General features: G+C 40.1%; 1 protein-coding gene across 2 annotated transcripts in view; it reads right to left on the bottom strand.

The window, feature by feature from the left end:
* PLD1 (phospholipase D1) overlaps nucleotides 1–15,738 on the bottom strand; it is a 165,356-nt gene that overhangs the window by 41,338 nt on the left and 108,280 nt on the right. For both annotated transcript variants that reach the window (XM_032258298.1, XM_032258299.1), the window contains 2 exons: nucleotides 11,861–11,971; nucleotides 8,677–8,765 (listed from right to left, as the gene is read on the bottom strand). In XM_032258298.1, the coding sequence (XP_032114189.1) occupies nucleotides 8,677–8,765; nucleotides 11,861–11,971 (200 nt within the window). The remainder of the gene's footprint in view (nucleotides 1–8,676; nucleotides 8,766–11,860; nucleotides 11,972–15,738) is intronic.

The raw sequence follows: 15,738 nt of genomic DNA, 5'->3' as shown, positions 1-15,738 counted from the left end.
TGCAAAATGTATGTATTACATACATTTTTTCTTTAAACAAAATTATAATTTATTTAATTTAAATTACATTTTACTGTGGGAAAATAAATATAAAATTTGCCATTTTACCCCCTTTTTTTTTCTTTTTTTTTTTTTGGAAAAAAATTTTCACTCTTGTTGTCCAGGCTGGAGTGCAATGGCGAGATCTCGGCCCACTGCAACCTCCACCTCCCAGGTTCAAACAATTCTCCTGCCTCAGCCTCGTGAGTAGCTGGGATTACAGGCATGTGCCACCATGCCCAGCTAATTTTATATTTTTAGTAGAGAGGGGTTTCACCATGTTGGTCAGGCTGGTCTCAAACTCCTGACCTCAGGTGATCTGCCCGCCTCGGCTTCCCAAAGTGCTGGGATTACAGGCGTGAGCCCCGCATCTGGCCCCCATTTCTAAGTGTACAGTTCAGTGGCATCAATTACATTCACAATGTTGTACAACTATCACGATGATCTATTTCCAAACCTTTTCAACATCCCAGACAGAAACTCGGTGACTATCAAGTCATAGCTGCCCCGTTTTCCACTGTCTGCACCCCCAGTAACCTCTAATCTGCTTTGTCTCTATGGATCTGCTGGTTCTGGATTTTGCATATAATTAGAATCATATAATACTTGCCCTTTATGTCTGACTTGTTTCACTTAGCATAACATCTTCAAGCTTCATCCATGTTGCAGTTTGTGTCAGAATTCCCTTCTTTTTACGACTGAATAATATTCCACGGTATGTATATATCACATTCAGCTGTTGAAGGACACTTAGGTTGCTTCTACCTTTTGGCTATTGTGAATAATACTGCCATCAATATTGACATAGAGTATCCGTGGGTCCCTGTTTTCAGTTCTTTCGGGTTTATACTCAGGAATGGAATGGCTGGGTCATATGGTCATTCTAAGTTTAGCATTTTGAGGAACCACCAAATAGATTCCTTTCAAATGGGTAACAAGCTCGTAGTACAAAATGAAAGAGATAGACGATTACAAGTGAAAAAAAATTCTCTCTCACTCCTTTATCCTGGGGGCAGCTTTTGTTAACAGTTTCCTCCACGTTCTTTTAGAAATAGTGTATAATTTATAAGAACATATGTATTTTTTCCTTCTACACAAATGTCAGAATACTATAAACACTTTAAGCCCTTTGCTGAACATGATTTTTATTATCTAACAGGGTATCTTGGAAATCCTTCCACGTCAGAACACAGTTACTTTTTAAGAAAAGGGACGTCATACTCTACCATGTATCTGTACTTTAATATTTAAACCAGTTCTCTATTGATAGGCATTTAAATTGCTTCTAATTTTTTTCTATTTTGAAATAACTATTTTGATATTTATGCTAACTAACAAAACTCATTTTTTATATTTGTTGGAAAATCTTACAAGTGGTATTGCTGGTCTTTGAAATAAATGTGATGATGTCTGTTAAGAGACAGTTCTGTTTCATCTTTTTTCGTTTAAAGCAAAAATGATTTTACACGGGAGATCTCATATGTAGGATATTGAGAAACGTTCTATAAAAATATTTTAAAACATTCTTGCAAATTTTAGTTTATAGGAGCAGAATGTTCACATTTTCTTGTTTTTAGGACTCTCTTAGCTCCATATCAAGGCCTTTGCTATTTTACAAGATAGTAGCTCATAAATTTCCTAAATGATGAAAATTTTAAACTGTGTTCAGCAAACTCGTGGAAACTATTTAGATTTTCACTGCTGTAGGGAAAAAAAAAAAAAAAGGACTCTGGAATTTGAAACCACAAAATTGTGCTTGAATGTAGGCCAAAGCCCAGAAAATTCTATGGGACACTATGTCCAAGCTGCCTCCTCGATCCAATCCACAGAGGACAAGAGCTCCAGCTGCTGAGGAGTCTAATGTCCTCTGGAAATACTGAATCCTCGTAACATGGGAGTTGTCCAAATGACAGCAATCAGCTTAGGATTAAGAATCTGAGCCCCCAGTGCTTAAAATATTTATGACCTTAAAAGCAAGATAGAGCTACTGGGCACTAAGCCACAGACAACTACCCATCATGCTAACGGTCACTTCATCCACATGAGTTCAAAGCAATTTCTATTAAACAGCATTCTCAGGCTTCTTGTTAAAATAAGCTTTTCTTCAAAAATCACTAACTCTTATGGCAGTGCTAAAAATTATAAATAAATGTCCCATAATAAAGGGATGGTTAAGTAAATTATGTTATAGCCCTTCAATGAAATGATCGTCTCGTAGCCACTTAAAATGACCTCAGTAGCACGGTGCTTCTGGTGCTGTGTTAAAATGGCCCCAGTGCAATGTTATAATCACAAGGCAATACAAATGTGGCAGGCCGACACTGTAACACATTAAATCATGTTTCACTTTAAATGTGTTAACTTCCCCCACTCTGTGACTGCAGAAATGAAGCAGGCATTGCTCCCGGGGTGGCACTCTCACACAGGAGGCAGGACACAAAGACATCAACTTCTTTTAGATTTGGGGAACTAGAGAGAGATTCTCTAAGCTGAAGCAGGAGTGCAGAGAAATAAGAGGAAGACTCAGGACAGGGAATCAGTCCTTTGGCCTCAAGCTGAATTCCAGGGAAAACAGGATAGACCCCATTCTCTTTTTTCTCTTTTTTTTTTTGAGACAGAGTCTCACTCTGTCCCCCAGGCTGGAGCGCAGTGGCTCGATCTCAGCTCACTGCAATCTCCACCTCCCGGGTTCAAGCGATTCTCCTGCCTCAGCTTCCCAGGTAGCTGGAACTATAGGCACATGCTACCACGCCTGGCTAATTTTTGTTATTTTTAGTACAGATGGGTTTTACCATGGTAGCCAGGATGGTCTCAATCTCCTGACCTCGTGATCAGTCCGCCTTGGCCTCCCAAAGTGCTGGGGTTACAGGCAGGAGCCACCGCGCCCAGCAGACCCCACTCTCTTTTCAATGTGAAATATGAGAGCCACAAGGATCTGAGGCCTTGCTTTCAAGTGAACTCCAGGGGAATGTGGAGCACGTCATCCAGCAGCTATGCCGTGTGGCAGGACAGAGGAGAAAAGGTAGAGAGGCAGGTCTGAAAGGGGAGGGCTGAAGTCCCCAAGCCACATTAAGCAGATGCCAAAACAGGCCTGAGGGAGATCAACACCAGTGTGTGGAAGACCCTTTTCAAGGATCCAGGGCCCCATAGCATCAAGATCAAGGACGGGATGTGGAGGGAGAGGAGGCAGGAGTGGCACCCTGATGCTCAATACAGAGGGGACACGATGAGAAATTACTGAATTGATTGAACCACATTTATCAGGAAATGCCCAAGTGAAAACTCCTCCTATTGTGTGGAAATGCACTTGAAATTCAGATGAGCTCTAAGAAAATAAATTACAATTCCACAGAAAATAGTAGTGTGTGTATTAATATTGACAAAAAGGAAATAGAAAAATGAAGAGTGAACTTTTCAGGGTGGTAAGAACATGGGCTTTTAAAAATTAACTTTAAAATGTTTGTGATTGCTATAAAGCTGCTTGTATCTTTAAAAGCAGAGCATGATTGCACCGTGTGGACGGGTCACAGCAGTGATGTGCCTCTACAGTCCTCTGCCAGTTTTTCTCTCCTGCAAAAGCCCCTCCTCCTTCACTTCATGGCCCCTCTTCAGCTTGAAGGATGTGGGGAGAAGCCTGATCTGCTCACAGCTGGGTCTCAGGGCTGGGAGGAAGGCACCGAGGAAGCCTGATGCGCTTCGCTAGTGACAAGAGATTTTATTTTTTGAGAATCTGAGATTTATAGGTTGTATTTCATTACTGTACACTTCAAGAGCTGCTATAAATTGTCTCGTTATAGATTTTGCAGCAGTGAATACTGTCAGAAATAAGAATTGTGGTTAGGGCTGTGTGTGTGTGTGTGTGTGTGTGTGTGTGTGTGTGTGTGAGAAGTTTATACTATGGTGGTATCAATTATGCTGGAATTGGATCTGCAGCTTCTTGGTTGTTTGGGACAGAACCCCTTTTATTTTGTGCTTGGCAAATCTTTTAAAAAGAGAAGATCCTTCTGGGCCTCAGTTTCCTCTTCTGTACATGGAAGAGCTGGCTAAAATTATGACGTATCCACTAGAAATGCTGGCCCTATTTAACAGTGACTTTACCTATCGTTTATGTGACTTTGTAGATTATATTATATATTGTGCCCAAACACACATCATTTTTCTCATTGGTTATCTTTTGAAAATGACAAGCTTACCGTAAGAATGCTGAGGGATTCCCCAGCATGTCTGACTTAGATTTCACCCTGGGCTTGATCGTCTTTGACAAGCCTAGCCCTGAGTGGCCCCCAAATGAGATTATACAGAACCCTATATTAAACTGTTCCCACTATGGCCCAGCCCGTTTTCATTTTCATTTTTCTTTAAGAGTCTCCCTCTTCCTTCCTCTCTCTTCCAGGGCACCTGCTCAGGCTCAAAATGATTGCTGGCCCCTGCCCTGTGCTAATCATTACATTTGTCTATCTACTGAGATTACAATTTTATAGAATTTTTAGAATAGAATAAAAGCATTTACATGATCTAAATCAAAAGATCTCCTGCCACGATCTGCTGTCATCTGTGCCCCAAGGTAACCTCTTCTGCAGGAATCGTACAGAGCTTGGAAGTTATCCCACAAGAAAAAATGTGAAACCAGTGATTGGCATACTCAGATAAAAGGTGTTTTTTTTCTTTTTATTATAACTGTAGTTGAAATTTCCTTAAGACAATGCTTTGAAACAAGTCCAACATGTCTTTTCAGTTTGGTACCAAATTATAGGATATGGTAATTATGGACATAGATTTTTCTTTAAACCCAAGAACTTTTAATCTTCAAGCATTACTTTAAAAAAAAATCATCTGATTTTTTTTTTTTTCTTTTTGAGACAGGGTCTCGCTCTGTTTCCCAGGCTGGAATGCAGTGGTGCAAGCATGGGTCACTGCAGCCTTGACCTCCTAAGCTCAAGAGATCCTCCCACCTCAGCCTCCTGGGTGGCATGGACCAGCACACCCAGCTAATTTTTTATTCTTTTTGTAGAGACTAGGTCTCACTATATTGCATAGGCTGGTCTTGATCACTCCTGAGCTAAAGTGATCTTCCCACCTCAGCCTCCCAAAGTGTGGAAATTAAAGACATAAGCCACAGCGCCCAGCTCATTCAATTTTTAAAACTTCAAAATAAAGTATTTTTCATAGATTTCTGGGAGGTTTACCATTTGAAAATTCCTACAACCCTACAATGGGGGAAGCTTTGTAGCTTAGTGGTAAAAAGCACAAGCTGCAGTCCTGCAGACATGGTTTGAGTCCTGTTCCCATCCATCCATAGCTGTATGACTTGGCTAAGTTATCTAACCTCACTAGGCCTCAGCTGCCTCACCCACAGAATGGGAGTAATTATGCAACCCACCCCATAAAGTTGATAGGAAGACTGAATGAGGTAACACAGGTAAAGCACCGATTATGTGGAAAGACTCAAAAACTATTTAGTAACATTTTTATTCAATTATCAACCAGTCATTTCAATTTGAAAACTTCCATATCTTCAAACAACAAAGTAAATAGCATCCAAAATTAAAACTAAACAACATGTATTATGCTTCAGAATACATTTTGTTTTACTTTATATTTTGGGAGGGTGTTATCACATGAATAATAGGGAAATCAAAAATTGATTTCCAGGAAGAGTCAGGTATAGGTTTTGGCAGAAAACCTCTGGACAGAAGTGTTTGAATCGTGTGCCTCAGGCTGTTACATGATGAACAGGAGCCGGGGTAAGAAACGAAAATAAATTGTTCTTATCCAGAAGGAGCCAGCCAATAATTTAAAATACGGAACATTTAAACATCTTTTTAATTAAAGCATTTCTTTTTCTAGCATAAATACTAATTTTGAAGAAGCTTATTTGAATATCATGTTTCTTTATCCTTGAATTGACAGCGAGCAACAGATTTTCAGATGATAAATATCATGGAAATGCTATAATAATTTCTTACACGAACTGGTGCTTTACAATTTACAAACTACCTTTTTATATATTCACATAAGCTAGGTAGAACAGATACTATTACTCATTGTTGGTGAGAAACAGTGTGTCAGAAAAGCAATGGATAACAGGGCTGGTGAGAATCTAGGTCTCCAGACATCTGGTCCCCCAATAACTTCAGATTCCCCAGTGTGGTATTTCCCATACCACCCACTTATAGGCAAACAGTAGCTCACCTACAGTTATAAGAAGCATGAGGGTCACTTTGGAAGGCCAAGGTGGGTAGATCACTTGAGGTTAGGAGTTTAAAACAAGCCCAGTTAACATGGTAAAACCCCATCTCTACTAAAAATATATTTAAAAAAAAAATAGCTAGGTGTGGTGGTGGGTGCCTGTAATCCCAGCTACTCAGGAGGCTGAGGCTGGAGAATTGCTTGAACCAAGGAGGCAGAGGTTGCAGTGAGCTGAGATTGTGTCATTGCACTCCAGCCTGGGCGACAGAGCAAGACTCTGTCTCAAAAAGAAAAAAAGAAAAGAAAAGAAAATGAAGCATGATGGGTTTGAACAATTTTCAAAATTGTATTTTAAAGTAGTTTAATAGCATATTTTTCAATTCAGTTTGATATTAAAACACAGAAACATTAAGTCAACTGCCTATTTTCATTGTATGCATCAACTTTTTGGTGATAACACTATAAAATGCACTTTCTCATGTCCTGCATTTCTACCAAAGCAGGAAAATTGTGCATGTCAAGTTTCCATGTACAAAGTTCTGAGACCCTCCTCAGAAACCATTCATTCTGGCACGCAGCGTTAAAAAAATGTTTCTGCCTGGATCAGTTGGTCCTACCTTTTGGCTTAGTCAAACGTGATATAAAACAGTCAATTTTAGACTGTGGATTATGATTTTTTTTCTCACTGATCTCCAATCACTTTTGAGTTGTCAAGGAAAGGTTTCAAGTGGGTTGGCAGCTGGCCTCAACTCTGAGACAGTTTTACTTATTAGAGTGAAGATCTGGGGTTTTTTTCACTGATTCCCCCAGCTGCTCTTAGGTCAGCATGGAATGAACATGAGTCTGAGGCTCTAGGTCATGTCAGAACATGGAGCCTTTGCAAAACCTATTTCTATAAAGAATTATGGCTGTTGAGAAGGAACTAGGGGAAGTGAGAGGAACCGAGAAATTGCTCAGGGGAATTGTTGTGAGGCTGGATTCCAGCGCTGGCAGAAAAATAAAGACTTAGCCCAGTCAAGGGAGTTCGCGATTTGAAGACTCAGATTTCTCCAGGGTGGGAGGGACCCGGCAGAGGTCATATTCTTTGGTGAGGCCTGGCTGACTGCAGACTGTCATTTCCCTCCGTCTGCTTTGGACTGTATTCTATTCTTTTTCAAATAGCCAAAATTATACTTGTTGCTAAGAATGTGACTTTGGCAGGGAAGTTCTGAGTCTCAGAAAAGTAGAGAACAGAGAAGTCTATGAAGACAGAGAGGGGTAAGCTTGAATGGCACATTATGGCCTTAATTAGCGAAAAGGGGGCACTCCATGGCAGGCAACCTGCAAAATAAATTTTTTCTTTTCTTTTTTAAAGAGATGAGGCCTCATCCTGTTCCCTAAGCTGGAATGTCGTGGTATGACTATAATCAGAAAGAGAGAGAATAATAAGTATTGGCAAATACAGAGAAACTGGACCTCTCATACACTGGGAATATAAAATGGCAGAGCCGCTTTGGAAGACAGCCTGGCAGTTCCTCAAAATGTTAAACATAGAGTTAGCTATAACCTGGCAATTCTACCCCTAGAGAAATGGAAACATACATCTGCACAAAAACTAGTACAGGCTGTTTATAGCAGTATTATTCATAATAGGCAAAAAGTAGGAACAACCCAAATGTCCATCAACAAAAAATACAATGTGGTATGTGCATGTATTGGAATATTATCTGGCAATAAAAAGAAAGGAAGTATTGATACATGCCATAATATAGATGAGCTTCAAGAACATTATGCTAAGATAAAGCAATTAGTCATAAAAGACCACATATTGTGTGACTCCATTTATACAAAATTCCCAGACTAGACAAATCTATAGAAAAAGAAAAATAAGTGGTAGCCAGGGGTTACCAGGGAATGAGTAATGACTGCTAATGGGGTTTCTTTCTGGGTTGATGAAAATGTTCTAAAATTGATTCGGTGGTGGTTGTACCACTCCATGAAAATATTAAAAATCATTGAATTGTATAGTTTAAGTGGCTGAATTGTACAGTATGTGAATTCTACCTCAGCAAACCAATTATTAAAGAAATAATCCCATGAACTGAATAAATGTGACATATGATAACAAGAACATAACCCATAGCAAAATATTACGTCTATTTTATTTTGTTTTTTACAGAAACACAGCTCACAGTCTGCTATTAAATAAATCACAAACCTCAAGTGTGGGAAACAGACTGGCCAGGAAGAGATTTTTGTGCCCTGGAAGAATTCAAATTCCTTAGAAAAGGGACTATAAACAATTTTTAGCAATCGACTCAGATTAAAGGTATCAATAACCTATTGCTGGCTGAACCAAATTCAAGCCTGCTAGGAAATGATATTACTTTAAAAATGGACTTTGCAAAGTCATTTTAGTAATAAATACAAAGACATCTGCAGCAAGAACTCCTACCCAAAGGCTGTTACCTGTGAGCTTTCAGGATCCTCTGGGCAATGGCATCGCCTACCTTGTTGAACACAACTTTGTCATCAGCACAGCTTATGAAAAACTGGTTCTACGAGAAATAAACAAGACAATCATGTTAGTCTTTATTTTCTTAGCAGTATCCATAAGGACAACCTGGTAAATAACAAAAAACTACACTGATATTTTGAAAAAATGTTTCACACAGCAGATGTGTTCTGATCATTGAAATCACATCAAGAAAGTCAATGAAGGCCGGGCACAGTGGCTCACGCCTGTAATCCCAGCACTTTGGGAGGCCGAGGCGGATGGATCACGAGGTCAAGAGATCGAGACCATCCTGGTCAACACGGTGAAACCCCGTCTCTACCAAAAATACAAAAAATTAGCTGGGCATGGTGGCGCATGCCTGTAGTCCCAGCTACTCAGGAGGCTGAGGCAGGAGAATTGCCTGAACCCAGGAGGCGGAGGTTGCGGTGAGCCGAGATCGCGCCATTGCACTCCAGCCCGGGGAAAAAAAGCAAAAACCCCTCCTTAAAAAAAAAAAAAAAAAAAAAAAAGAAAGTCAATGAAACAGAATAAAGGCCGCCTCATCTCACTCTGGATCGCATCTGATTCCAGGTCATATCACCTGTAACCTTAGTCAAGTGGAAAGCTACACCATTATCTCACCATGAGAATTCCCTATAGGTGATTTTCTAAATTACAGTGTTAGAAATACTTAGGAACATTGCAAATTTAATCAATAGGGAGATTAGTTTTTTTCAGATTCGCTCATTGTATAAATGCTTATGATTTAAAATTCTATATTGGAAAACGTTCTATTTCATGCTAAGCTTGCTTTTTTAACAGGGTAGATAGCAAAAACCTCGTCTAGTTTTCTCTGCCCTTTCTCCATTATTTGCTGGTATCTGCTTTCGTCTTGTCTTATTTGTTTGGGTCTCTTATTATCTCTGAACTTCTGTTTTGAGTACCCTCAACTGTCTTTTGTATGACGCATATATATAAGTCAGTTAATAAAATGGAAAAAGAAACGTTTTTTTTCCTCTAAGTACTTCTGCTATTTATTTATCTATAAAATAGTCTTTAAGACAGTTACTAGAAAACCAGGTACAACATTATGATACCAATGCAAAAGATTTCGTTGCTGCATAAAGGAATGATAAAAACTTGGTGCAAATATTATGAATATTGTGTGTTCAAACAGAATAGATTGTTATAACACACCTGTAATTTATAATTTTTACGGAGTACTACTTGTTAATTATCTCAAGGTAAAGAGATATATATGCAACTACTCATAATTATCATCCCTTTGCAGCATTATCATTTTTATGACTATATAAGCTTTTATACTTAAGTGCATAAATCTATAAAATGCCTCCAGAAGATAAACTTACAGGAAGACAAGGTACAGAAAGTCTTTTGAGGATGTGGTTCACCTTTGAGCGTCAAACAATCAAAATCTCAGTGGCAACCAAAGCATGTTTCTTTTGCTGAATTCATATTATAAAGAAGCTTAGCATTCCTCGGCAGCTGTATACACAGACTGGCTACATGTCATGTCCTTCATTTCTCCTTTTTTGGAAGAATTGGGTGAAGGCTGCTTATCCTGACTAGAGAAGTGTCAACCAGGTCAATGTCCCAACTATGTATGCCTACGTGGCATTACCAACGTCATTTAATACATGACCACAATAAGAAGAAAGGCTGATTTTTTTTTTTTTTTTTTTTTTTTTTTGGAATAGAGTCTCACTTTTGTCATCCAGGCTGGAGTGCAATGGCACAGTCTCAGCTCACTTCAACCTGTACCTCCCAGGTTCAAGCGATTTTCCTGCCTCAGCCTCCCGAGTAGCTGGGATTACAGGTGCCCACTACCATGCCCGGCTAATTTTTTTGCATTTGTAGTAGAGACAGGGTTTCACCATCTTGGCAGTCTGGTCTCAAATTCCTGACCTCAGGCGACCTGCCTGCCCGCCTCAGTCCCTCAAAGTGCTGGGATTACAAGCGTGAGCCACCGCACCTGGCCAGAAAAGCTGATGTTAATGCTACTGAAAAGAGATGAAGCAAAATGATTCTGGGAATCAGATGAGCCAGCCTTCACATCTTCACATTTCTATGGTATAATTGTTGAAATTAAATACACTAATGGCATTACTAAGCTCCAGACTTTATGCAGACTTGGCCCATTTTTCCACTAATGTCCTATATCTATTGCATGATACCATTCAGGATACCACACTGCATTTAGCCAGCTAATACATTATATTTAACTTAGGCTTCTCCACCCAGGCTCAAGAAACAAATAAAGCTCCAATTCTTCCCTGCTTGCGTTTAATGAATTGTTCCTGTGCAGAGCGGGGGAAGGCCAGGACCCAAGGGGAAGAGAAGCAGGGCTAGCATGGTTTTCCCCAGTTAACCCATTCCTCTATACACTTAAAAAAAAGTTCGCTGGGAAAGACAAGACTCAAATAAAGAAGGAAAATATGCTCTGATTTATTTTTTCCATTATTGTGACTTTTTATTTTTTCAGGGTTCTTCAAGTTCTCTGAACTATTTTTATGTCCACTTTGAAGAGTAATTTAAGTTCTGAAACTAAACTCAGTGTCCTCAGATTTTCTCATATACTCTGAAAACTCTGGGATGAAAAAAAGCTTCATATTGAATAGTAGTTCACAAAGGACTGAAGAAGCTGGTCCCTGCTCTTAATGTTCTCAATCTTCCTTTTCCACGTTCTTTTCCCTGCACTATCCCCACTGCACCACGTCCAAACCAGTGGCATCCAGTGGGCTCTGTTTTAGCAACTCACCCCTCTGTTATAGCAGCTGTCTTGAAATAGAACTTCCTTCACACTTAAACCCTTCAACCCAAGCCAAATCAAAACCTACATATCCATGTTGGGGTATTTCTCTCTAATACTATCACAGTGAATTGATGATGCATCTTAATAGCAAGAATTTGGGAGACTCCCAATAGAGTCCTGGGTTAATGACAATGCCAAGCCAATTCCAGGTATGCTTGGGAGGTCACAATTCAGGTGACATGAACCAGAACTTCTCCAGCACTTTTCACATCTAAAAATGTATTTATTAATATGACAGATCCTGTGTTTGAGGACCCTGAAGTCTCTGCATGATATTTAAGGAAAGGCAGTTTCTCACACACAGTTATATGAGCAAGGCTTACTTCAATATAGATATAGTGCTTGCTGTTCTCTATCACGTAGACATAAGCGGCATGGATGGATTCTTCATGGTACTTAATACCAGCAGACCAATCAGCAGCAGAGCGGAGCAACTACAAGGCAGCAATCAGAAATGAACAAATATTAGCAACGGAGAGGACACCAGATACACTAATACAATGAAGTCACTCCTTTTTCTTCCAGACGACTGAATGATTACAGCGGCTTGAGTGTCACGTGTAAACCAAAGGAGAGTCGTGGGGTGGGGAATGCTGCTAAGGAAGGGGAGTGAACAGAACGGGCCCTTAGATGTAGCCCATAATGAAGGTTCTCAGCTGGAAATCACAGTGGCCAGGCACAGTGGCTCACACCCGTAATCCCAGCACTTTGGGAGGTCGAGGTGGGTGGATCATGACATTGGGAGTTCAAGACCAGCCTGGCCAAGATGGTGAAATCCCATCTCTCCAAAAATACAAAAATTAGCTGGGCATGGTGGCAGGAGCCTGTAATCCCAGCTACTGAGAAGGCTGAGGCAGTGAATTGCTTGAGCCCAGGAGGTAGAGGTTGTAGTGAGCCAAGATCATGCCACCGCACTCCAGCCTGGGCAACAGAGCAAAACTCCATCTGATAAAAAAAGGTGGGGGGGTGGGTCCTGGCTTGGACCATATGGTATGGCCATCCTAACTCTGACTTAACAATGTGATTATTCCTTTTCTTCTAAACAGCTATGGTTCGGATTAATACATTCTAAAAGGTAGTTCATTTAAACATGTAATCTTCATTCTACCTTTAATTAGCTGTCTGTTCCATGGCATGCCACTTTAGTCTGAACTTTCTAATGGCATAATTAAGGAAACCAATCACAGGAAAGAAAACTGAGACTCAAAGAAGCAAAGAAATTCGCATGGTGTCACAGAGGTGCTAACATCAGCATCACAGCTTGAACTTGCTTTTTTTTTGTTCCATAGCCTATGTTCTTCTACCATGCCACACTGTCTGTTTTGCCATTTCATCACATCTGTGTGTCATACCAATCAATTTGGAGTTGATCCCATCACCTCACATTAAACAGATCAAAGTTGAGCTCATGACATTTTTCTCTAAACCATTTCCCATCTCAAATACCCACTGGCCAGGGGCATACCATCATTCTGTTAGTCTTTATAGTAAGTGACCTTGGGGGCTCTTTGGCATGCCTCTTCTCCTTAGAGCCTATATTCAATCTCACATCTACGTCTGTTTATTCTTTGGAGGATTCTCAGATTTGCCTCTTTCTTATCACTCACACTGCCTTCCTCTCTGCAGACACTCACCTTTCAGGCTGCATTACTAGAGCTTCTTCCAGCTCAGACACCTGAATATAGACCAAACAGGCTGATGCAGGGGAGGACTGTCTAGGCCTGAGGCCCAGCTCAACTGCTTACTGGCTGTTGATCATGGTCCTGTTTCTTAACATCTTTGTGCCTCAGATTTTCATTCTATAAAATGGATTTCTACTTTATAGGGTCATAGGATTAAGTGAATTCCTATGGAATGTGTAGTAGGAGGCCTGGTGCCTATTAAGTGGTTATAAGTGTTATTATTAATGAGCATTAGGGGATGCATTTGAGCTGTGGCAGGTTGTGTCAGGGGTGCTGTGTACAGGTCAGAGGACTAGAGAACACGGAAGGAAGGCGTTTTCCACACTCAGCAACCATCGGTCATCATTTTTCTCCAGCATTCTAACTACCATTGCAGTATGATGCTGGCATATAGTAGGTGCTTAAACAATACCATGACACACAGAAGAATTACTTTAAAAATAGACTTGCTATTTCTGGTTTGAAATGAATGTTAAAACTGTCTCTTATAAAGTCAACTGATATTGAAAATAAAAAGAATGGTCCCATACTCATTAGGAATATACAAAGCAATCCAATACATAATCAGTTCTATGTCTGCTATATATAAAAGGCCTGATAAAATTCTTGTTTGAATCAATAACTTTAAAATTCCAACCATAAGGCCATTAAATGCCAAACTCACACTTACTAAAAATCACTGTGCCATCTTCAGTAGTGTTATTTCTTTATCCAATATGAGGTATTTATGACAAAGTATCTCCAATCAAAGCATTACAAAAATTATCAGCTGGATGAATACAACAAAATTTCAAAAGTTGTCAACATGAATATATTAAATATAGAAGAAAACTCATAAGGAAAATTTAGATAAATATTATCCATACTGGAAAAATATTTGGATTTTACGTCATCTCCAAGGAGCTGCACTATTGTTCATTAGGTAGAAATAACAAATGTTGAAGAAATAGAGGTTTTAATTCTTAGTCCACTCAAATTCATGTTTAATTTTGTTGCTAAGGAACATAGCAGTGAAAATGCAGTCTACTTTGAGAAGATTCTCATGCTATCCTAATGTAATTCTATATAACTCTGGAGGCAATATATACAATTTCAGCGTATACTCGAAAGAAGGGAACCTCCATGACTTTTTTTTTTTTTTTTTTTTTTTTTGAGATGTTGTCTTGCTCTGTAGGCCCAGGCTGGAGTGCAATGGTGTGATCTCGACTGAAACCTCCGTCTCCCAGGTTCAAGCAATTCTCCTGCCTCAGCCTGCCAATTAGCTGGGATTACAGGCACGTGCCACCACACCTAGCTAATATTTGTATTTTTAGTAGAGATGGGGTTTTGCCACGTCGGCCAGACAGGTCTTGAACTTCTGACCTCAAGTGATCCACCCGCTTCAGTCTCCCAAAGTGCTGGGATTACAGGCGTGAGCCACTGCGCCCGGATGGAACCTCCACGGTTTTTAAATGACTTGTCCAAGGTGAAAGAGCAGTTACATGTCATTTAAATATCATGGAGGTTCAGTTTCCTCCACTGTACAACTGAGACCTCTCCCTGTTCCCCAAAGCTCCTGTAAAGAAAAAATGGCATGACAAATATAAAGTGATAATAATGGTATGTGGCACTTGGTACTAGACGTTCTATTTATAGTATGTCTACCTCTGTAAAAAGTTATAGGCAAAGTTTATAACCCACCCTTGCTGGTAATAGCTGAGTTTTTCCCTCAAATCCAAAAACCTTATACTTTCTTTCTCTCAAAATTTGCTCTGACTCAATAAACTCATTCACATAAGATTCAATAAACTCATTCACATAAGACACACAGTAGGAGGATTGCGTCGACATCAACTTGTACGTGAAGTCTAATAGATTCAGAGTAGCTTCCTGGACAACTGTGTTAAGAGGTGATTGTTGAAAGCAGGCATGCTGGGGAAGAAATCTGAGGTTGATCCTCACTGGCTTTCATGGAAGGCAAAGCCTGAAGGTCACATGTTTGCCATTTTTTCTGTGAAGGATAATGGTAAATGTTTCTCTATCTGGGGGATTTAAATGTTTAAAATATGTAAAGCTTCAAGCCAAAAGAAGACCATTTAATGGCCAGGCACGGTGGCTCATGCCTGTAATCCCAGGACCTTGGGAGTCCGAGGTGAGCAGATCAGCTGAGGTCAGGGGTTTGACACCAGCCTGGCCAACACGGTGAAACCCATCTCTACTAAAACTACAAAAATTAGCTGGGCTTGGTGGTGTGCACCTGCAGTCTCAGCTACTCGGGAGGCTGAGGCTGGAGAATCGCTTGAATCCAGGAGGCGGAGGCTGCAGTGAGCCGAGATTGCACTACTGCACTCCAGCCTGGGTGACAAGAGTAAAACTGTGTCTCAAAAAAAAAAAAAAAGACCGTTTTATGTATCAATGTATTGACCTGTGGGAGAGCATAAGAAAAAGTGGAGGGGGACTCCCTGATGCCTATAAAACCATCAAGTATCAGGGCTTGCCCACCTCCTGAGGGGCTTCAGCATCACCTATCCCATGGCCTG

This window comes from Sapajus apella, unplaced genomic scaffold (genome assembly GCF_009761245.1).
Source record: "Sapajus apella isolate SASKATOON/1434 unplaced genomic scaffold, GSC_monkey_1.0 scaffold101, whole genome shotgun sequence".
Taxonomy (NCBI): Eukaryota; Metazoa; Chordata; class Mammalia; order Primates; family Cebidae; genus Sapajus; species Sapajus apella.
Note: the sequence above shows the minus strand (reverse complement) of the source record. Positions and strands in the feature narration are given on the sequence as shown.